Here is a 19,926-nt window from a genome sequence, read left to right as displayed (position 1 = left end):
CTTAGTCCATACATATCTTTACCCAGGAGACAAGGTCCTTGAAATCAGCTAATAGTTGGGTCTTGTGTTTGAATCTTTTCAAATAATGTGTCTTTCAACTGGAGAGTTAATGGAAGGTCTAGAATGATTTCTCTTCTCTTCATTTTGGAGATTTGTTGCTTTACTAAGTTATTAATTTTTAGCTCTTTCTTAGTTCTTATTCATTTATTTATTCAAATAGTGAGATTTGCTCCTCGGCAAACTTGTGATGTCATTTGTCTGTTCTCATCTTCTCCGTCGGCTTCCTTTCTGTGTCATTTGCTGTGCTCAGGTAGTGGTCGGTAACTGCTCTGGCTGTGCTCATTATCACCAAGTCTTTGTTTCCCTTTTACCTTTTTTTTTATTTTTTTATTTTTTTGGTTTTTTGGTTTTTTGAGACAGGGTTTCTCTGTGCAGCACTGGCTGTCCTGGAACTCACTCTGTAGACCAGGCTGACCTCGAACTCAGAAATCCGCCTGCCTCTGCCTCCCAAGTGCTGGGATTAAAGGCGTGCGCCACCACTGCCTGGCTTCTTTTGAGGTTTCTTAAGGTTGTTCTTAGTTGATAGCCTTTCTTGAGAGCTAATTCTCCTGTGCCGCATGGAGAGAATTAAAGCAACCGGAAACAAATAAACAACAACTTTGTAGTTGTCATATACCATATATCAAGAACATAAATGAAATAAAATTGTTTTGTTTATGGAAAAAGAGTAACATAGGCAGATAGTAGCAGTCACCTACATGCTCCCATAGTCACTAACATACATGTTTCTACAGTCACTCACCTACATGTCCTCTACGCACTGTCTAATGCCATCTCTAAAGGTGACACTTGGAACAGTGACCTTTACACTTTTCCTAATTCTTCCCATCATCTGTTGGCTGACTTACAAGTTTCCACAATTCTTTATTCTCAGATTGGGTGACCAGGTGAGGTAGTTATTAAAAATCATAAAACTTTTTTTCTTCTAGTAAAGATGTAAACTAAATAAAATCCATTGTGTTATCTTAACGGGACTATTTTGAAAATCAAATATTTTTGTGGTTTTAAATTTTAGCCACAAGAATGCTTGGAAACTTTATACTGGAAAAACAAACATATTACTTCAAATAAAATTTAGCAGATGGTTAATATAATATAGTTCAGAACCCAGTGGGGTGAGCATCAAATCAAGCACTGGGAAAGTTTTGTTGCATGAAAAGATACCTTTTGTTTTAAAAATTATTTTTCTTCTATGTAAGGACTAAATTAGTGAAGTTTTGAAAACCAGTTTCTTTAAAAGTATAAATAAAAACTTGAAGATTATAATTTTAGTGAAAATATGTGTGCACATACATACCACAAATACATTGCATTGCAAAGAGGACGCCTAAGGAGGAATCATAGGCAATTCTGTATAACGTCATTTCCCTTTGTCTTCGTTTCTCAAAGGCTGTTTCTCTGCCCCTCTATATGAAACACAGGTGCATCTTTCTCTCCTTACCCTTTGATAGCAGAAGTAATTACAGATACTTAAAAGACACAGTGGAGCCCCTAATTAAAAGTGCCTGCACAGCATATCACGGGTCAACACTTCAAGCTTGTGCCGCAAGCTTGAGCGGCTCCTTCCCAGTCACACGCCTGTGCTGGCAGGCTGCGCTGACCGCTGCCATCCACTGCTCGGTCGCTTTGTCTGTTCACAGCGCACTTAAAGCTGCAAACCCAGAGAGGAAGGCAGGCAGGCAGCCTTCCCCGACTCCTTGGTTTTGAACTGGGTATGCGGTCAAGGATGACCCGTGCTGTTTCACATGGCTTTTAAGAGTGGAACTACACTGCCAGTGACAGTCCAGAAAGGACCTCCCCTCCAGCTGGCCAGTCTCCTGACCCTGGAGGGTGTCAGCTGTCTGTCGCTCAGGCCAGTCTCTAGTAGTGATTGTAGTCCCTGTCCTCCCCTCCCTTTCCTTCTCTTCTCTCTTCATTCCTCTCTTGTTCTCACCTAGTTCTGGCTCACCTCTGCATGCTCATGCTAGGACTTGCAAGTACTTGACCCTTGACCCAGTGCCTGGGGAGGAACAACTTTCTGACGTGAGATTCATAGACCCTGCAAGTTACCGTTTAGTATTCCCGCTCCATGGCGTTGGTTCCTTCAGGGGCTGTGTGGTGTAACTGTGGAGTTGTGCAGCTGCAGGCACTGCCTACCTACATTCTGGGGCACGCTTACCCTCTAGGAGGGGTGTTGGCTGCGTCCACTGAGTCCTGCTGCCCTGCCTTTCACCTCCCCCACCCAGACAACTGCGGCCCCACTTTGATAGCACATGCCCCCTCCCTCTGGGGGGACCTCGGGGTGATAACCACTATCTTTATCAGATACTGAGCTAGCTCCAAAGAATACATCAAGCCCTTCAAGTGCTCCAAATGAAACCTCTTTCACTCCCTTCAGGTAAAGGAAGGCCTCTTCCCACACCCCATCAGCTCTAGGGGAGACATGGAAACCAGCACAACTCTCTTCAAAGAATCCCTGCTTATGCAAGGTCTTTCTGCAGGGTGTGTAGGCTCAGGAGTGATCTAACCGGTTTTCAGACACTTTGGAAACTGGCTGCAGGGCATTCCCTCTCACAAGCCACGCTAGTATCTGATTGCTAATAGGATCTCCATGCCTCTGTTGAAACATCAGTTTATTAAAACATCTCATGAGGATGATAATAACTCACGTATCTCTTGGCAATGCATCGCCTGTTCTAATGATATGCCGCTGTTATAACGAGGCCCGTGGAAACCCAGAGACGCACCAGAGTAAACAGCCCATTCTTTTTTTTTTTTTTTAAGATTTCTTTTTCTTTCTTTTCTTTTTTTTTTTTAAGATTTATTTATTATTATATCTGAGTACATTGTAGCTGTCTGCTGTCTTCAGACACCCCAGAAGAGGGCGTCAGATCTCATTACAGATGGTTGTGAGCCACCATGTGGGTGCTGGGATGTGAACTCAGGAGCTTCTGAAGAGCAGTCAGTGCTCTCAACCGCTGAGCCATCTCTCCAGCCTTCAACAACCTCATTCCTTTTACAAGCCGAATAGAAACTCTAACTTTCACAGCAGACTCTTCTATATTCCTTTTTCATTTCCATAGTATTCATCTAGATAGACAGGTGAAAAGACCTCACTTGTAGCCGGAGTTGCTTTGTTTCACAGATGGGATTATAAGTATAAATTTTTAAATATTTTTGGGGCCTCTTGAGTTCTCTACCCCCCTCCCCCCATGTTAGCACGTCTGTTGTTGTGCCTGTTTGGCTCATTTAAGCGTCAATGTTGGTGAGACTTTCGGGGTGTAGTTTTTTTGGCATTTATAAGAGACAAAGTCTCCCACAGACTCCCTGGTCCTCTCTGTCTCTTTGACCCTTCCCACCTCTTCAACAGTGATCCTGAGCCCACTCTTGTCTGGGCATTGTGTTGTAGATGTATCACTTGGGACTGACTCCACAACCATGCGATTTGATCAGTTGTGGCTGTATGTAATGATGTCTATCTGTTGCCAAGACAAGATTCCTTGATAAGGGGTGAAGACTCCACTTAACCTGTGGGTCCAGGGACAAGCCTTTATATATTATTGTTAGGATTGTGCTAGGTTGTAAATTCTCTAGTATCCATGACTTCACTAGTGCTTACTTGGCTAGGATTTCAGTACCAGGCACGCTTTCCGTCCTGTTGGATGTGGCTTACGTTCACTTAGAGAGCTGCTGGTTACCTGTAAGGCATGTGTGCCATGGCTGCTCCCTTAGGGCATCCTGACACGCTGGCTCTTGCGGATCACGGGCCTCATAGCTTCGTTGGACTGCTGGTTGCCTCCCTCCTTTGGAAGCTTGCAGGACACCTTCTGGTATCATGAAAGTTAGTTCTTAGGGAAGAGGCATCCACATCAGATCTACCTCAGGGTCTCTGGGCCTTGTATCCAAAGAGAATAGTGTCTTCAGCAATAGGGACTTGCCTTCCATCTCTGGGAGAAAACCAATGGCACTGCAATAACCTGTGCTCAGTTCCTCTTGGACAGCCCTGACCAACAGCTCAGAGGAGGACTTCTCATGCCTGCTGTTAGGTTTTTGCTAACTGATGTGTGGCTCTTGTGGGGAGCATTATCAGATCGGATGGAGAAGTTTTAATTAAACTATATATGCATATTTGTGTGCCAACTTACATGCATTGTACATAGTTTTAGGTAGATTAGCAATAGTATGATTGCTTGTAGCTTTTTTGGATATTCTTACTGTTATTTTACCCTTAACTTCCCTTCCCCAATTAGAAGCACCCCGTTTTCCCCCATTGGCTCCTTCAGATCACCCGTTTTCTTGGTGGTTGGGTAAATGCAAGTTGACTGTCTAAACCAGATGTTTTTGTGGGCTAATTTTTAAAACTGTAACAGCTATGATTAAGATAACTATAATGCTTATTAACACATGCAGTTTCCTGCAGTCTGTTTCTAGGCCCACTGGCTTCTATCTACCAACAGATAGTCTCCTATAGTAGTATCGCAGTTTATGGGGGAAGCACAGGTCTTAGCCGTCACTATAAAGGATCCATTTCTCTGAGATATATCAGCTCAGGAATATGCATATGGGAGGAGTTTAAGAGGTGATAATTTCTCCTCCCCAAATTAAAGTAGAATTATTGAGCCCAATAGAAAATCTTAAATTTTATCAATACATCACCTATAAAAACACTATGAAAATTGTCATAAAAGTATAGCCTCAGAGAAACTTTTCTGGTCTTTTGTTAATTTAGTTTCTGTAGGAGGTTAAATTACAAAACACAGTCTCAAGCATATGTTCTTTTCTTGTCATAGATACCCTGAGGGGCATCACCACTGCCACCACCATCATCACCATTCCCAGGCCACGGATGGGAAACAGGTGCTGAGGGGCAATGACTTTCCTAGGAGCAGGCAGGGAATTCAGGGAATTCGCAGCAAGGCTGGGCGTAGGGATAGCTGACTCCTTCCAGTGTGAGCTTGCGGTTACTGAGCACAAGCAATGGGCTTTATTCTCTCCACAGCTTCCTCTTGTGTAGCTGTGACGTCTTCTCTGTCCCTCTCTGTGTTTGAGAGGGAAATGAGAGAGCTTGAGTCAGGTCAGCACTGGAAAGCCTTGCAGCGCCTGATTCACTGTCTGCAGGTGGTGACTTCCTGCGTTCCCCTTCTTCCCTCACGAAGTCCTCCCCAGTACTTTTCCCAAGACTCTTTGTGGTTAACATTGTTGGCAGACCAAGATATTGTTCTAAGGAGTTGTCCAGTTCCCTTACTTTTCAAGTTTAAAACTGTAGGGTTATGTTTAGATTGAAGGCCACACTAAGAAATGAGTAGATGGGAGTATGTAGCTTGCCCCAATATAGAGCTTTTACTGATAAACTCACAGTCAGGATGCTCGTGAATAAAGTCCCTCCACTTTTATTTCCTAGGTAATATGCACGTGTCACTGGCAGAGGCCCTGGAGGTTCGGGGTGGACCTCTGCAGGAAGAGGAGATCTGGGCTGTACTGAATCAGAGTGCAGAAAGCCTGCAAGAAGTATTCAGGAGAGGTAAGGCATTTCTTAATCTGCGTGTTGAGTAGTTGAAAAACAGGTAACTGGTAGTCAATTAGGTTTCTGTTTCAGTATTCCTGGTTTTGGTAGAGTGTAGAAAAAAATACCTTACCATGTTTCTCAGGGCTGGAGAAATTCACCTTGCTTGTGTTTATATGAACACATTGCATCTACCTGTTTCTATACCCATCACTGGAAACAAAGTCAATCTCAAAATAAAAGCATTGATATTCATTGGGAGCTTATGTTTCAGTGTACAGAGTAACTATTAATAAAGCACTGATATAAGCAAATATAACTGTGGCAAGGGCCGTGAAGCCAGGGCCTTCAGTGACTGAGATCACACGGCAGGAGGATCTGGCTTGGCGTAGGGAGGAAAAGAAAGGCCTCCATGTATTGCATTTCCCCAGAGCTCATGCTTGAAAGCAAAGTAGGAGTCGACCTTGTGAAAGGGACTGAGGTAAACTTTCCTACCTGAGAGAGGAACTGGTGCATTCCTGTTGCTGGACGCTGGGGCTGGGCGGCTGAGTAAGTGGTTCTGCGCTTCCCTCTTAGCTGGTCGCTTGGCCAAGAAGGTCGCCATGCTCTTAGGAGTTTGAAGTTAGCCTTCAGTTGTCTAAAGGATTTTCTGAGATGTTGTTCACCCCACATGGTTGCCACCTATGTGGACAAGGAGCTTTGTCTAATGGAAGAATCCATCTTTAAAACTTGAGTAAATAAACTAGACACAATAAACATGACAGAGATAGGTGACATTGAGGAGAGTAATAGTCTCTAAAGTGCAGAACTGGTAAGTAGTCTTTGTGGAGCCTTGTTAGCATGCCCGCGCCCAGGCCCACACCACAGGCTCACTAAGGTAAGAGACTCTCAGGGAGTTTGTTCACTGATGAGCCTTTGAGGACACTGATGCGTGCTGCAGTTTACGAACTGTCTGAGGATGAAATTGTCAACTGCCATGGGGACGTCTCAGGAAGACGTAGGGGTGAGCACAGGTGGACGGAGAGTCCAGAGCGAATGAACAGAACTTTCGGAGACAAGGGCTCAGGACAAATGGCTGATGCTTTGTTGCTGCCACTGTTAATGATTTTCAGTCCAGGGAACAAAAAGTACCTGGGCCCAGCTGTTGCTGCTCATCATTCAGGGCCTTGGAGTACTGTCCTGGATGCATGGAGATCTTTGCTTAGAGCCAGGGCTAGTCTAAATAACAGAACTCTTCTTACCTGAAATCAGCTACAAAACCTCCTTTAGATAAACACTGTTGCATTTGCTTGTTTACTTTTTCAGAAAATTCAGAATTATAGGCAGTCCAGAGTATGGAGCATACAGCCATGCTTCAAAGGTATCTTACTCAATTAGCACGTAACAATAGTCAATTAATGTTAAGAAACCTCTCCTTGTGAGGTGCTGTGGGAGGGGCCAAAGAATGGAAGGTGTCATTGTTGCCCTTGGGGCATTGATTCGCATCAGACAGATGCGTGTAAGAAGCTCATGGCTTCCAAACAGGGTTCAGAGGAATGACCGACAGTGCACACGACAGATGTTCAGGGGGGGAGCCATGACAGCTCTTTATTACACCGACTGGCCGTGACTCACAGAGTGTGAAGGAGCTTGCCCACTCTGAGTACCCTGGGGGTTTAATCCTTCTTCAGATTTCATAATGCTGTTAGAGATTGAAAGCTGTGTTCACAGCTCCCATCACCGAGCAGTGATCGTTGCGTAATATATTGGCACTTTACATTAAAAGGCGTATTAGATGTGTTGTAAAATTCACTGTGAGGCAGCTCACTGTGCCTCATATACCAATGGGAGTCAGTAACTGGACGGCCCTCAGCATAAGTAGCTGAATAATAGCGGTAATGGGAACAAATTAAGTTTGGCTCTGTTGACAGCCGGGAAATCAGCAGTGATTGTGGTTGTGAGGTGGGAATTTCCACTTGTTAGAAGGAGCCCTGAGTTTGTTTGATCTGCACAGTCTTCACGCTTGATAATGCAGCGCCATTTCCCCATAAGCTTTCCTCCTGACCCCGATACAGCGAGCTGAAGGAAAATGATCACTGTCCAGTTAGCTGAGGATGGACCCTATGCTTTTTAGATCGTATGTGTATGAGTGACCCTGGGGGGCGGGGGGTGAGCAGGAGGAGCAGATGGAACGAATGTCCTCCATCCGTTTATGTTTCTGAAATAATGTCTGCCTCTCTTGGCCATCTTCATCTCTCTGTGTCCTTGTATAAAGCTTTCTCTGGTGCTTGGTGGTGGCTTCGCCCCGTCCCCTTGAGCCTGTTGCTCTGTGTCCTCTCAGGACATACGTGGTGCAGCATGCTCCTGCGTCCTTGCAGTGCTGAGGACTGCGCTGAGCCTGCAGAGTGGGAGCAGCGCTTGCTGGGGATTGCTGAGCAGAAGGCCAGAGCATACCCCAGCCTCCTCCCCTTCTGCCCGCCAAGGCCGAGATCTTCCTGGCTGCTGTTCATAGGACCACAATGCTGAAGCCTTGCCGACAGAGCATCTGCCAAGGAGTGTCTCCTTGGGGAGGGCAACATAGGGAACTGTTCGTGTCACTTCTGACACGCGGTAGTGGTGGCGGTCCTCTGCTCGCCTTCTGTTCTCTCGCCTTGTGTCACGTGTGCATACCCTCTGCGATTACTGATTTTTTGTGACTGCCATACAGCCCAGCTTTCTGATTATTCTTTGGTGATTTGAAAAGAGCAAGTTCTTTCAGCCTCCAAGCTAGAACTCAAGGTTGTTAATGATTGATTTAAAAATACTTTGTAGTCTTTTTACTGTGCATGTGTGAGCTGTACTAATTTTCCGGGATAGTGAATGGTATTAGCGGCCTGGAACTTCCCTTTTAACTACTCTCTGCACTCCATCCTGATCTGTTCTGACCCACCTGTGACCCTCTTCTTTGACATTTGCCTCAGTGTGTCTCCTCCATTTTTATGTGGTCTGTACTGTAACTGTGATTTTTTTTTTTTAAATAAGTAACAGGGAACATAGTTTTACATTCATGCCTAGAAGAGAAGTTGTTATTCTTTAACTTGAATGTGATAATTGAGATGAATTTTCTGGAGGAATTTCATCTAAGAGTCACAACACATTGTATCTTCCTAATTGTATGCGCCTCTTGGTCTGTCTTATTCAGCTAATTGGGAAGCAGGATGCTATGTGCAGGGGAACATATAAATATATATATTTTTTAAAGCCCTCAGTTTCTCCAGCACACTGATATTAAAAAAAAAGTATTCCTGCGTAGTAGCAATGAAAACTTAGAAACTGAAATCTTCAATTACTATTTTATAGAAATGTAACAATTAAAATAAGAAAATTTAAAATTTGAAAAAATGAGAAATAAATCCGAGGAAACATAAGTGAAGACCTTAGTAATAAAGTTAAGAGGCCAAGGTAGAAATGGAGCTGTGCCTCACTTCGTGGTGAGAAGACGCATTACTACAAGTCGGGCAGATTTCTCTAAATTGATGGTGAATCCCGACAGGCTGTGGTTTTGTACAAAGTGAGACTGGCCTAAAATCCATACAGAAATGCACTGTGCTTAAAAGTAGCCAAAGCATCCTTGAAACGATACAAACAAGTGTTGGAGATCGCACGTCGATCAATCTACATAATAGTCCAAAAATAAATCCTTGTTGATAGTGAGCTTGGACTTGGCTTTGGGACTTTTTCAAAGCCTTCATAGTAAAATAAAAGAAGGTTTTATGGACTGAAATTTTTCAAGTAAATTTTTATGTAGTAGTTCAGCTTTCAAAAGACCTGGCCCTACCTGCTCACTTTTCTTGTATCTCTATTTATCCGCCATCATAATTCAGTAGACTGAGAGGCCTCATCAGCTGTCTTTGACATGCCACATCTTGCCTTGTATCTGTAAGACCAGAATTAACAGGTCCTTCAAGTTAAATGTGTTTGAACTAGATGAAATCGCCCTATTTGTTCCCTGGAAACAAACCATAAAACATGAAATTAAATTTAATATTTGACATTCTGAAAACAGTGTAGGTTGTCTGACAAGTGTACGAAGCCCTTGTAGAGAACAGGCCGTAGACTGCAAACATGCCAGCAGGACCTGTGTATTCTCACATTGTTTTGACTTTATGCCTTCTAACCAGGCAGTTAAAAATGTAGAGAGCTTACAGGGGAAGGATGCTGTTCTCAAGTCCCATCCCTGCTGAGAAATGCAGCATCACCTTTCACACTTGGGGGAATTTTAAAATGTTGCATAATTTGTATAGTAAATAGTATTGTTCTTAATGGTAACAAAGAAGAACAATTTAGATCCCATCTCTCCCCTGAACTTATTTCTTACACCACGATGGAGTTATATAATCTGGGTAAAGTAGGTACTAGTTACACTTTCAGACTTGCCAGTGCTCCTCTTTTTGTCTCATTTGTAGCTTTATAAGCTGCGGCAAAAGCACATAGCATTATGGCGGCACATAAAGCTGGAGTAAGGGTAAGAACAAGAAGCAAGCCAGTTGAGCAGTGGTGCCATCTTTCCTTCACAGTGAGAGCCTGCGTGTAAAGAGCAGCGGTTCCCACTCACGTTGGGGAGTAGGCTGGTGTGAGCATGTGAAACCCTGCGCGGTGACTGTACCCCTTCTCCTGAATTTACAAGGAAGCTCTCCGTTCTCAGAAACACAGGCCCGTGTTATTTCTTCATGACAGTGAGCTCCTCGAATCAGACGTTTTATAGGTGTATTTGAGTCACATTTGAGCGTCAAGCCTACCAGATGGAAGCATCTGATGCGGAGTGTTCTCTACTTGATTCCTTTAGTGTTTCAGTGTTGAAGTTCAAAGGAGCCAAAGTATTCTTTATGGTGAAATTCGAAAATACCCCCCACCCCACCTTGCGACCTGAAAAGTCCAAACTGAGGAGTTACAGTCGCCACAGAGCAGTGATGCAGTGCGGCACAGAGCAGGGATGCAGGGTGTCACAGGGCAGGGGTGCAGGGTGTTACAGGGCAGGGATGCAGGGTGTCACAGGGCAGGGATGCAGGGTGTCACAGGGCAGGGGTGCAGGACTCACAGAGCAGGGGTGCAGGGTGTCACAGCAGGGATGCAGTGCGTCACAGAGCAGGGGTGCAGGGTGTCACAAAGCAGGGATACAGGGTGTCACAGAGCAGGGATGCAGGGTGTCACAGGGCAGGGATGCAGGACTCACAGAGCAGGGATACAGGGTGTTACAGCAGGGATGCAGGGTGTCACAGCAGGGATGCAGGGTGTCACAGAGCAGGGATGCAGGGTGTCACAGGGCAGGGATGCAGGGTGTCACAGGGCAGGGATGCAGGGTGTCACAGGGCAGGATGCAGGGTGTCACAGAGCAGGAATGCAGGGTGTCACAGGGCAGGATGCAGGGTGTCACAGCAGGGATGCAGGGTGTCACAGGGCAGGGATGCAGGGTGTCAACAGCAGGGATGCAGGGTGTTACAGAGTAGGTATGCAGGGTGTCACAGGGCAGGGATGCAGGACTCACAGGGCAGGGATGCAGGGTGTCACAGCAGGGGTGCAGGACTCACAGGGCAGGGATGCAGGGTGTCACAGCAGGGGTGCAGGAGGTCTTTAAAAGCTTGTTGGCCTGTGGAGTAGAACTGAAACTAAAGACATATTGGTTTCTGTCAAGTGCAACCTACTCTCCACATGTGAGTTTCACCCCATGAATTCAGACAACCTTGGATTGAAAGCATGACTAGGCTGGTGGCTGTGACTGTGTTTACACTGAACAGAGCGTTATCTTGTCATGATTCCTTCACAGAGCATTCAGTATAAGTCATCATAAAGATGCACATATGTAAATAGTATGACAGTTTTTGTATAGGATAAGTAGTCCCAGATGTTGGTGTCCATGGAGGGTTCTGTAACCAATCTCTCAGGGACGCCGACAGACAACACTTTTAATACATACTGATGTTGTACCTAATGGCTAGAGAATTAAATTCTATCCTTAATCACTTAATACTGTAGAAGAAATGTGTGGGCTAGAGTTGCAAGGCATTTTATTTATAACTTGTCATAACTTTTGGATGTGTAATTTTATTAGTAATGAAAATTGTTGGTGTCAAAGTTTGATTTCTGTGGTTGATAAAACACCATGACCAAAAGTAACCTGAGGACAAACAATAACAACTCAGATTTTTCTACTTCTATATTAGCAAGTGATTCTGGCTCCCCTGGAGAATCTTGTAAATATTTCAGCACCAACTACCAGATGCCTAACTCATCAGAGGCCATACCAAGGTTGCAGTGGCTGTGGCTTAGGCTGCAACTTGCTTGTTTGATGGGGACAAAGAGATGGGAAGGGGAAAAGGGAAAGGAGATGGATGGTGTGACTGCGTTGCTAAGAAATAAAATATTTTAACTGGGCAGCGATAGCACACTCTGTTAATCCCAGCACTCAGGAGACAGAGGTAGGTGGGTCTCTGAGTTCAAGGCCAGCCTGGTCTACAGAGTGAGTGCCAGGACAACTAGGGCTACAAGAGAGACTCTTTCTCGGAAAAACAAAGAGCAAGACAAACATATAAACAAAAAGGAAATAAATATTTTATCCTACTCTAGTGGGGAAAAAATAAACAAACCATACAGTAGATCTATCAGATTGGAGCAACAATTTTCTGTAATTTGTTACAAGACTTCCACAACTTCTATAATAACTAAAACAAATTCTAGAGCCTATACCATGGTAATCTATATTCAAATAAATATTTTCACAAACTAAATCATGTTATAGTTCAAGCTAATTACTAGGTACAGTAAAACATCAATTTGGAAGGCAGTATAATTAACTGCTCATGTACTAATTGGCTTGATTGTCAAACCTTAAATCAAGTGCTCTAACTTGGAGACTTTGCTAACTACGAATGCTGTGTTTAAGTAGACTACCGAGAGAAGAGATGTTCTCCAAGGAATTTAGTTCTAATTAAAGAGCAAATTCACTGGGGCTAAAGACATGGCTCAGAGGTTAAGAGCACTGACTGTTCTTCCAGAAGTCCTGAGTTCAACTTCCAGCAACCACATGGTGGCTCACAACCATCTGTAATGGGATCTGATGCCCTCTTCTGGTGTGTCTGAAGACAGTGACAGTGTGCTCACATACATAACATAAATAAATCTTTAAAAAAAAAAAAAGAAATTCACATATTACAAATCTTCATTCTTCTAGTTGTATTTCTAATGTGACTTGTAGATAAAAGACTAAAAATAAAAAAGCAAACTCAAAACTGTTCCCAAACACTGAGAACACAGAAGTGTGATCTGGTTTGGAAACTGCAGGATTCATCTGTGGGGCATTCGCTGCTTTCCCCAGGGGAGAACACAAGTCAGCAGCTCATCAGGAGTGAACCAGAGGTGTGCTGTGCATTCTGTCTGCCTTTGTGAAGAGGCTCTGTGGTAATGATGGAACATTAATAGCAACAACAATAATAATAATGATAATAATGATAATCCCCACAGCAGCTTTATGGGCTCAGGACTGCTTTGCAGATGTGTAAGGAAGGACACAGATCTCTTTTCTCTTGAGACCACAGCTGTGAGGTCTGAATATCAGGCAGGCGGAGGACAGGTAGGAGGACTTGTACTTCTGCTTTGGTCTAACTCTTGACTAGGCGGTACTGTATGGGAAGTATGCACTATGCTAATGACGATGGAATTTTAAAAGAATGAAAAGAAGCAGGCAGCTTCTCTGGTGTCTTGTACCCTCGTGGATAAGCTTGTGGATTTGGGTGCTGTCTTTGATCTGAGACCAGCTGCACCACAGTGCAAATGCTGCAGACTTGCGGGCTTACGGGAGCTTAAATGAAATGCTTTTCAGTGACTGGCTATCTCAGCTAATCTAAATGACATCAGATGTCTTGTAGGAGGTCATCATTACGAGTTTGCCTTGTCACAGGAACACTGAGAGCATTCGTGAAGTTTGTGTTGTAGGTACACTGAGAGCATTTGTCCAGTTTCATTTTCAGAAAGGGAATGTTTATTCTATCCTGTTTCATGTTAGAGAAAGTGACATTTTAAAAGTAGGAACAAAACTTAGGAGAAAATAAGTTCTCGATTTATAATTCATCACCCTGTAGTATATACTATAATTTCAGAAGATCATAATTTATCACACAATGCTACTATGAGGAAGAGGAGGGGAGATAAGGTGATGGCGGGAGGGGAAGGGAGAAAGGAAGAGGTGGAGACAGGAGAAGGCCAACACGGAGAGGAGCTGTTCTGAGCAGTTTCTGTTTCAGTGTGATGCCATATCAGGTGATTGATTTATCAGTATATGGATTCTGATGCACATAGGAAAAGAACTCAGTATTTAGAGAATTCTATATTATGAGTAGCTTTATCAGATTCTTCAGAGTTTTGGGCAGTAAGCTCTGCATAGATTTTTGTTAGCTACCCTAATAGAACATAGAACCAGGAGGTCTATAAATTCTCTGTGTGAGCTACTTGAACCCAGACAGGAGCTTGTACATGAAATGGTTTTACTCTGAATTTCTAAATTGGTCCCTGTTGCTTTTGCTGACTGATCCCTTTATACCATGGTTTTAACACAATTATAATCATTTGCCTTTTTCTTTCTTTCTTTCTTTCTTTCTTTCTTCCTTCCTTCCTTCCTTCCTTCCTTCCTTCCTTCCTTCCTTCCTTCCTTCCTTCCTTCCTTCCTTCCTTCCTTCCTTTCGAGACAAGAGTCTTGCTATGTAACCCAAGATGTCCCTAAACTACTAAATAGCCCCGTTGTCTTCATGCTCATAACCTGCCAGCCCGCTAGCCTCAGCATCCTGAGTGCTGGGATTATAGTTGCAGAGTCCAAGGTGGAACTCTAAAGGAAATGGCAGGACCCAAGAAGAAAGAGTGGCTGTTAAATAGTGTGTGGGTTTTTAGTTTGAGAGAACACTGAAATGTGCTTTAAGTTGTTTCTTTACATATCAAGTTTCTAACTTCACCCCTAGCTACTTGAGATTGACCAGTAACTCCTCCCACGGAATGTTAGTTAAGTGTCCAGAGAGAACCATGTTGACTGCTGGGGTTGGTTTGTGTCAGGTTTACTTTGTCATTACAATAGTGTACCTGGGTGTGGTTGGTGCACAGCTGAGGCACGGGCCTCACCACACACTCCAAGGTTCTGGAACCTACTTTTTAAATATTCTTTGGCCAACATTCTTTGAAGGATTTCGAAAACATTTGCTTCGAGTTCCTTCCGTTCAGTTGTCAGGAAGTGGGAATTAAAGACTGATTCCAGCCGCGACTCTAAAATCCCCTCGCTTGTCGGTTTGCAGAAGCCTTTATAATTACTTAAAAATATATTCCATGGTTTCACTATATTACCTCAAGAATCCAGTGCGTAAATGCCATGTATATGTTTTGGAAATTGAAAGTAACACATTCTGTGGTCACAGCTGCTCCAGATTTACTGCATGGCACTTTAGGGCCACGTGGAAAACATTTGTGGCATTTCTGTGTGTTTTTGAAAGAGAAAAACCATGCCCCCCCCCACGCTCTATAATTCAATTTCTCCACATTGGGTACCATTTCTCTGCCAAAATTCTTGCTATTCCCTCTCCAGACTTAGTTTCCTGACTGCCTTTGAGTTCTCTCTCTCTCTCTCTCTCTCTCTCTGGAAGCCAACCATCCACCATGTTTAAGTGGTCATTTTCCTTTTAAAGGGACACATGTAGTTAAGAAAGAGACATTTTGTCTGTATCGTGGTTGATTTTTTTTTTTTATCTACAGAGAAATCTTTTGTATCATCTGTTTCTCAGATGCTTTATGCATTCTGTCTTGTGTTTGTTTATGCATCCATTCTGTCTCACTGGTAGTACTCTGGAGTCCAGTCATTAGCGTACATTAGTTATTTTATAAACACATGTGAACATAAGGCAGAAGTTCAAATACTTACTTTTCCCCCAAAGTAATAGTTGCAGTGACCTTGGCTGTACTGACAGATTTCATTTCAGCGTGATAAGCCATAAAGAATTTTTAAAAATTATTACATTGTGTGTTTATTTATTTAGTTTTTATTTAATAATGTGTGTGGATGTGTGCATGCACACAGGTGTGGAGGTCAGAGGTCAACATTCAGGAGTCTGTTCTCCCTCCCTCCCCCTCCCTCCTCCTCCTCCTCCTCCTCCTTCTCTCTCTCTCTCTCTCTCCCTCCCTCCCTACCCCCCCTCCTCCCCCCCCTCTCTCCATGGAACTGAGATCAAGCCCAGCTCCTCAGGCTCGGTAACAGGTGCCTTTCCTGCTGAGCTCTCTCACCTGCTCAGTAATACATTTTTAAAGTTCTGCTTTCCTGCCTCAGCCCCCTCCTGCCGACCTCCCACCCAGCCCTGCCCTGGCAGAGGCTTGCTTCATCTTCGTTTCTTTTGAGTTTAGTACTGAAGACAGGGCAGAGCTGGCCTGTAGTCAGAGATGCAGGAGCAAGCCCTCCTCTGCCCTTTGTGGAAGCCAGCACCAGGACAGCAAGACAGCACAGAGACTTCTGGGTAGCATTCATGCATCTGTGTTAGTTCTTACCCTCAGTAATCTTTACGTTCAAAATGGTAGCAGGCATCCAGAAATTATAAGGACTGCCTCTAAACCAAGGGCTCTGGAGGACTGGCCCCGTGCTGCAGGTAGCTAGCTACCCATGCCTCAGAGGATGGCCCCACATAGGGTGAGCACAGCTGGAGCTGAGGCATTTATTGTAATAACAATGAGAAGAATGGTGGTAATAGGAAAGAAGGGTTGAAGAGGAGAAGACAGGTTGGTGGGTTCCACTGAGCATTGGGTGAGGCAGGGGAGCGGGCTTAGGTAAGATCACAATGCATTGTTTGCATGTATAAAGATTTCAGAGAGTAAATAACAATATTATTTTAAAATAGAATTGGCCCCGAGGATTAGACTCCCAGTCTCCCACTTCACGGTCAAGCCCAGGTTCTGTGGGGCTGGACAGAAGGGCCGCTGTGAAGGACTGTGGCAGCAGCGAGAACAGCTGCTTTAGTGAATGGAGCATGACAGCACCTGTCCAGGGACTGCTGGAGAAAGGCGGAGAAGGAACAGAGTCTGTGGTAGGAAGACCCCAAGACTCAGCCCTGGATTTTCAATTTCTGTCTTAATGTATGGAATCACTGATCAAATCTCATGACTCTCAGTTCCATTCTTTGTCCCAGTAATTCCAAGAAACGTCAATCCAACCCTGACTCTCTCTCATGCTCCAAATCCAGCTGCCCACCTGAAGTCTCCATTTGAATGTATGCCATAGCCTTGAAGTTAGTAAGTCCACAGGAGAGGTCTCATGTCCACCCCCGCCTCCAGGGCCCACCGCACAGCCTCTTACCCAGCTCTCCCCTATTAAGATCAAGCAACGCCATTCCTCAGTCTCTGAGAGATCCAAACCGTAGCGCCACCCAGACTGCCCCTGCTCTGCTCTCTAATCCTGCAGGAATTTCTGTTATCACCACCTCTGAAATACATTCCGTGCCTGTGGCCTGCGGCAGCCTGGCTGCACAACTTCTTGCACATAGCAGCAGTGGCTTCAGCCATTGGCAGCTTGTTCCCTGGGTGGGTGATCTGAAGAAAGTTATTTAGACTGCTTTAATAGTGTCTCCAACACCTCAAGGTTCTAAGTAACAGCTTGGCCTTATTTGAATCATCTTCTAGCTGGAGTGTATACTGATTGTTCACACCAAAGAGAAAGCTTTTAACAACAACAACAACAACAACGACAAATGTGTACAGCCGCTTGTATTTATTTTTTATTCTTAAATTACATTTTATTTATTTGTGTGTGTATATGTGTACGTAGAGCTTGCATGTACCACAGCCCATGTTAGGAGGTCATAGGATACCTTGAGAAGTTGATTCTCTCCTGCCTGGCAGAGCCCAGGGATTCACCTCAGTTCGTCAGGCTTGGCAGCCAGGGTCTTTACTCTAAGCCATCTCACTGGCCTTAATTTTTGTTTATTTATATGTAAATATTTGTCACGGTGGCTGTATATGCAGATCGCCCTGTTCTTGGGTCCTGTGAAACACTGAAGCCTGAGAACCCGAGTTTAGATTCCCAGCACCCACGAGAGAGAACAAGCGTGCAGCCTGCACCTGTAATCCCAGCCCTGGGCGGAATGGCCAGCCCTCCCTGCCAGCCTATGAGCTCAAGGCTCACAGAGGTGCTGTTCACAAGATAAGGTGGAGAGGCACAAAGGAAGATGTCCACTTCTGCTCCCGTCCCCATGCACCCTAAGCACCCAAACCAGTTGTTCTTAGTCCCCCAGTGTGCCGTCCACAGCTAAGTGACAGGAAGGTCAGGGACTCGGAATTTATACCTAAGAGCTATACGTGTACAGTGTCTGGAAACTATAGTTTCCACTGAGTACTCTAAAGAATCCATGATGGGAAAGTCCTGGGCCTTTCTGTCTATCAGTATCAAACCAGAGTTAACTTGTATGAGCAGCTCCTGAGACCTGCCTTCCAGGTGTTAACTGATGAAGCCAGATAAAGACGTGACTGTGCACAGTGGCCGTGACTGTGGGGAGGTGACATCTATGCGCAGGTGACATCCACTCGCATGCCATAGTGGCTTTGTGTATGACACTGTGTATTAATGTCTGCACACTTAGGCTGGGCTACCTGCTGAGGTGACTACAGATTCTTTGAACCCTAATCCTAAAGCATTATCATTTCTTCCTTGATGCGCCGGGCACACCAGTGAGCATTGCTGACCCCGCCGCCCTCGGCTTCATCATCTCTCCGTGGTCGTTGCTGCTGCTGCCGTCTGGCAGTGTGTCCTTTACGGACGAGAATGTCTCCAATCAGGACCTGCGAGCGTTCACCGCGCCGGAGGTTCTTCAGAGCCATTCCCTGACCTCTCTCTCAGATGTAGAAAAGGTAAGTGTTTGCTCTTCTTTTATATTTTCATTCTGTTTCTTATTTCTTATAGAAGTAAGGCAGGTCAAAACAATGGGCTACCCTTACTCAGCCCATGGAAAATTCCTTTGAATTAAAAATAACCATATGTGTTAAGATTTATATGTCTATAAATTTTACAATGACTCACTTCCTCCAATAAGGCCATACCTCCTGATAGTCCCTGGCCCTATGGGCCAAGACTCAAACACCTGAGTCTATAGGGGCCATCCAAACTCAAACCTACATTCCACTCCTATCCCCTATAGGCTTGGGGCCATAATATAATTCAGAAATGTATTTAGTCCAACTTCAGAAGTTCCATGGTCTATATTAGGCTCAGACTTGTTTTAAAAGTCCAAAGTTTCTCAAATTTTAACATTAATGCAATCTCTTAACTGTAATCCTCTCAAAAGTCAAAATCAAAAAACAGATCACATACTTCCAACATAAAATGGCACAGGATATATATAACCATTCCAAAATGGTTTGAAGGGAGATTATGAAGGATACTAGACCAAAGAAAGACCAAAGCCAGCTGGGATTCTCCAAGCTCTGCATCTCCATGTTTCACGTCAAACGCTCTTCAGATCTCCAGCTCCTTTCATCGTTGCTGAGTGCAGCATACTTCCTTCTCTTGGGCTGATTCCACTTTCTGTTAGCAACTTTCATGAGCAGATATCCCATGACTCTGGCATCTCCAACGTCCTGGGGTCTCCAGGGCAGTCCAGGCTTCACTTTCACAGTGTCACACAACGGCCTGTCTGGGCTTCCATGCAGGACACACCTACAGCATGCCCCATCTCATTGGCTTTCTTAGTCACAGAGGGAGAGCCTAGAGAGCCCCTTTCTTCTGTCCTTGACTCTAATGTCAGAATCACGTGGCTGAAGCTTCTAGGCCCTGCTGCTGCTTGCCGGGGCTGGAATACTGCCTCTTGTTCAGTTATGTCTTTACCGGCTTCCTGTTTTTAACCGTTTCCTTCACAGCTTAAGCTTGGTGTCCTGGGCTGTGCTCCGTGCCTTGGTCTCCTAGCACCACACCTGGACCTAAGCTGTTCTTTAATTTCTTTGCACAAGATGGAAGCTAAGCCGGGACACCACGCCGTCTCTGATCTGTTGATCTCTTTGAATGCTGGATTTAGTTTGATTATACTTCCTGGTGCCCCTTTCTCCTTGAATCATACATTTTGTATTTTTTCTTGCTCAGCTTGCTCCGTTTCATGAAAACACACTTCATAAGAGTGAACAACAGGACAGAGTCTATGCTAGTCTGTTTTGAGATTTTTGCCAATGTAATGAATCTAAATCTCTCCACTTTAGTCTCAGGCACACTCTTTGGACAAGGGCAAAAAGCAGCCACATTCTTCACCAAAATATCACAAGAATGATTTCTAGGCAACATATTAAAATTCTTCTCCTCTGAAACCTCTTGAGCCAGGCCCCCACAGTTCACTGTCTTCCGTGTTTCTACTACTATGATCCATTAAGCA

General features: G+C 44.4%; 1 protein-coding gene across 4 annotated transcripts in view; it reads left to right on the top strand.

The window, feature by feature from the left end:
• Positions 1 to 19,926, top strand: part of Ptpn13 (protein tyrosine phosphatase non-receptor type 13) — a 164,678-nt gene that overhangs the window by 34,273 nt on the left and 110,479 nt on the right. For all 4 annotated transcript variants that reach the window (XM_052198663.1, XM_052198664.1, XM_052198665.1 and 1 more), the window contains exons 2-3: positions 5,441 to 5,560; positions 18,240 to 18,418. In XM_052198663.1, the coding sequence (XP_052054623.1) occupies positions 5,446 to 5,560; positions 18,240 to 18,418 (294 nt within the window). In that variant the 5' untranslated portion in view covers positions 5,441 to 5,445. The remainder of the gene's footprint in view (positions 1 to 5,440; positions 5,561 to 18,239; positions 18,419 to 19,926) is intronic.

The sequence above is a fragment of the Apodemus sylvaticus genome, chromosome 11 (genome assembly GCF_947179515.1).
Source record: "Apodemus sylvaticus chromosome 11, mApoSyl1.1, whole genome shotgun sequence".
In the NCBI taxonomy this organism is placed as follows: Eukaryota; Metazoa; Chordata; class Mammalia; order Rodentia; family Muridae; genus Apodemus; species Apodemus sylvaticus.
Note: the sequence above shows the minus strand (reverse complement) of the source record. Positions and strands in the feature narration are given on the sequence as shown.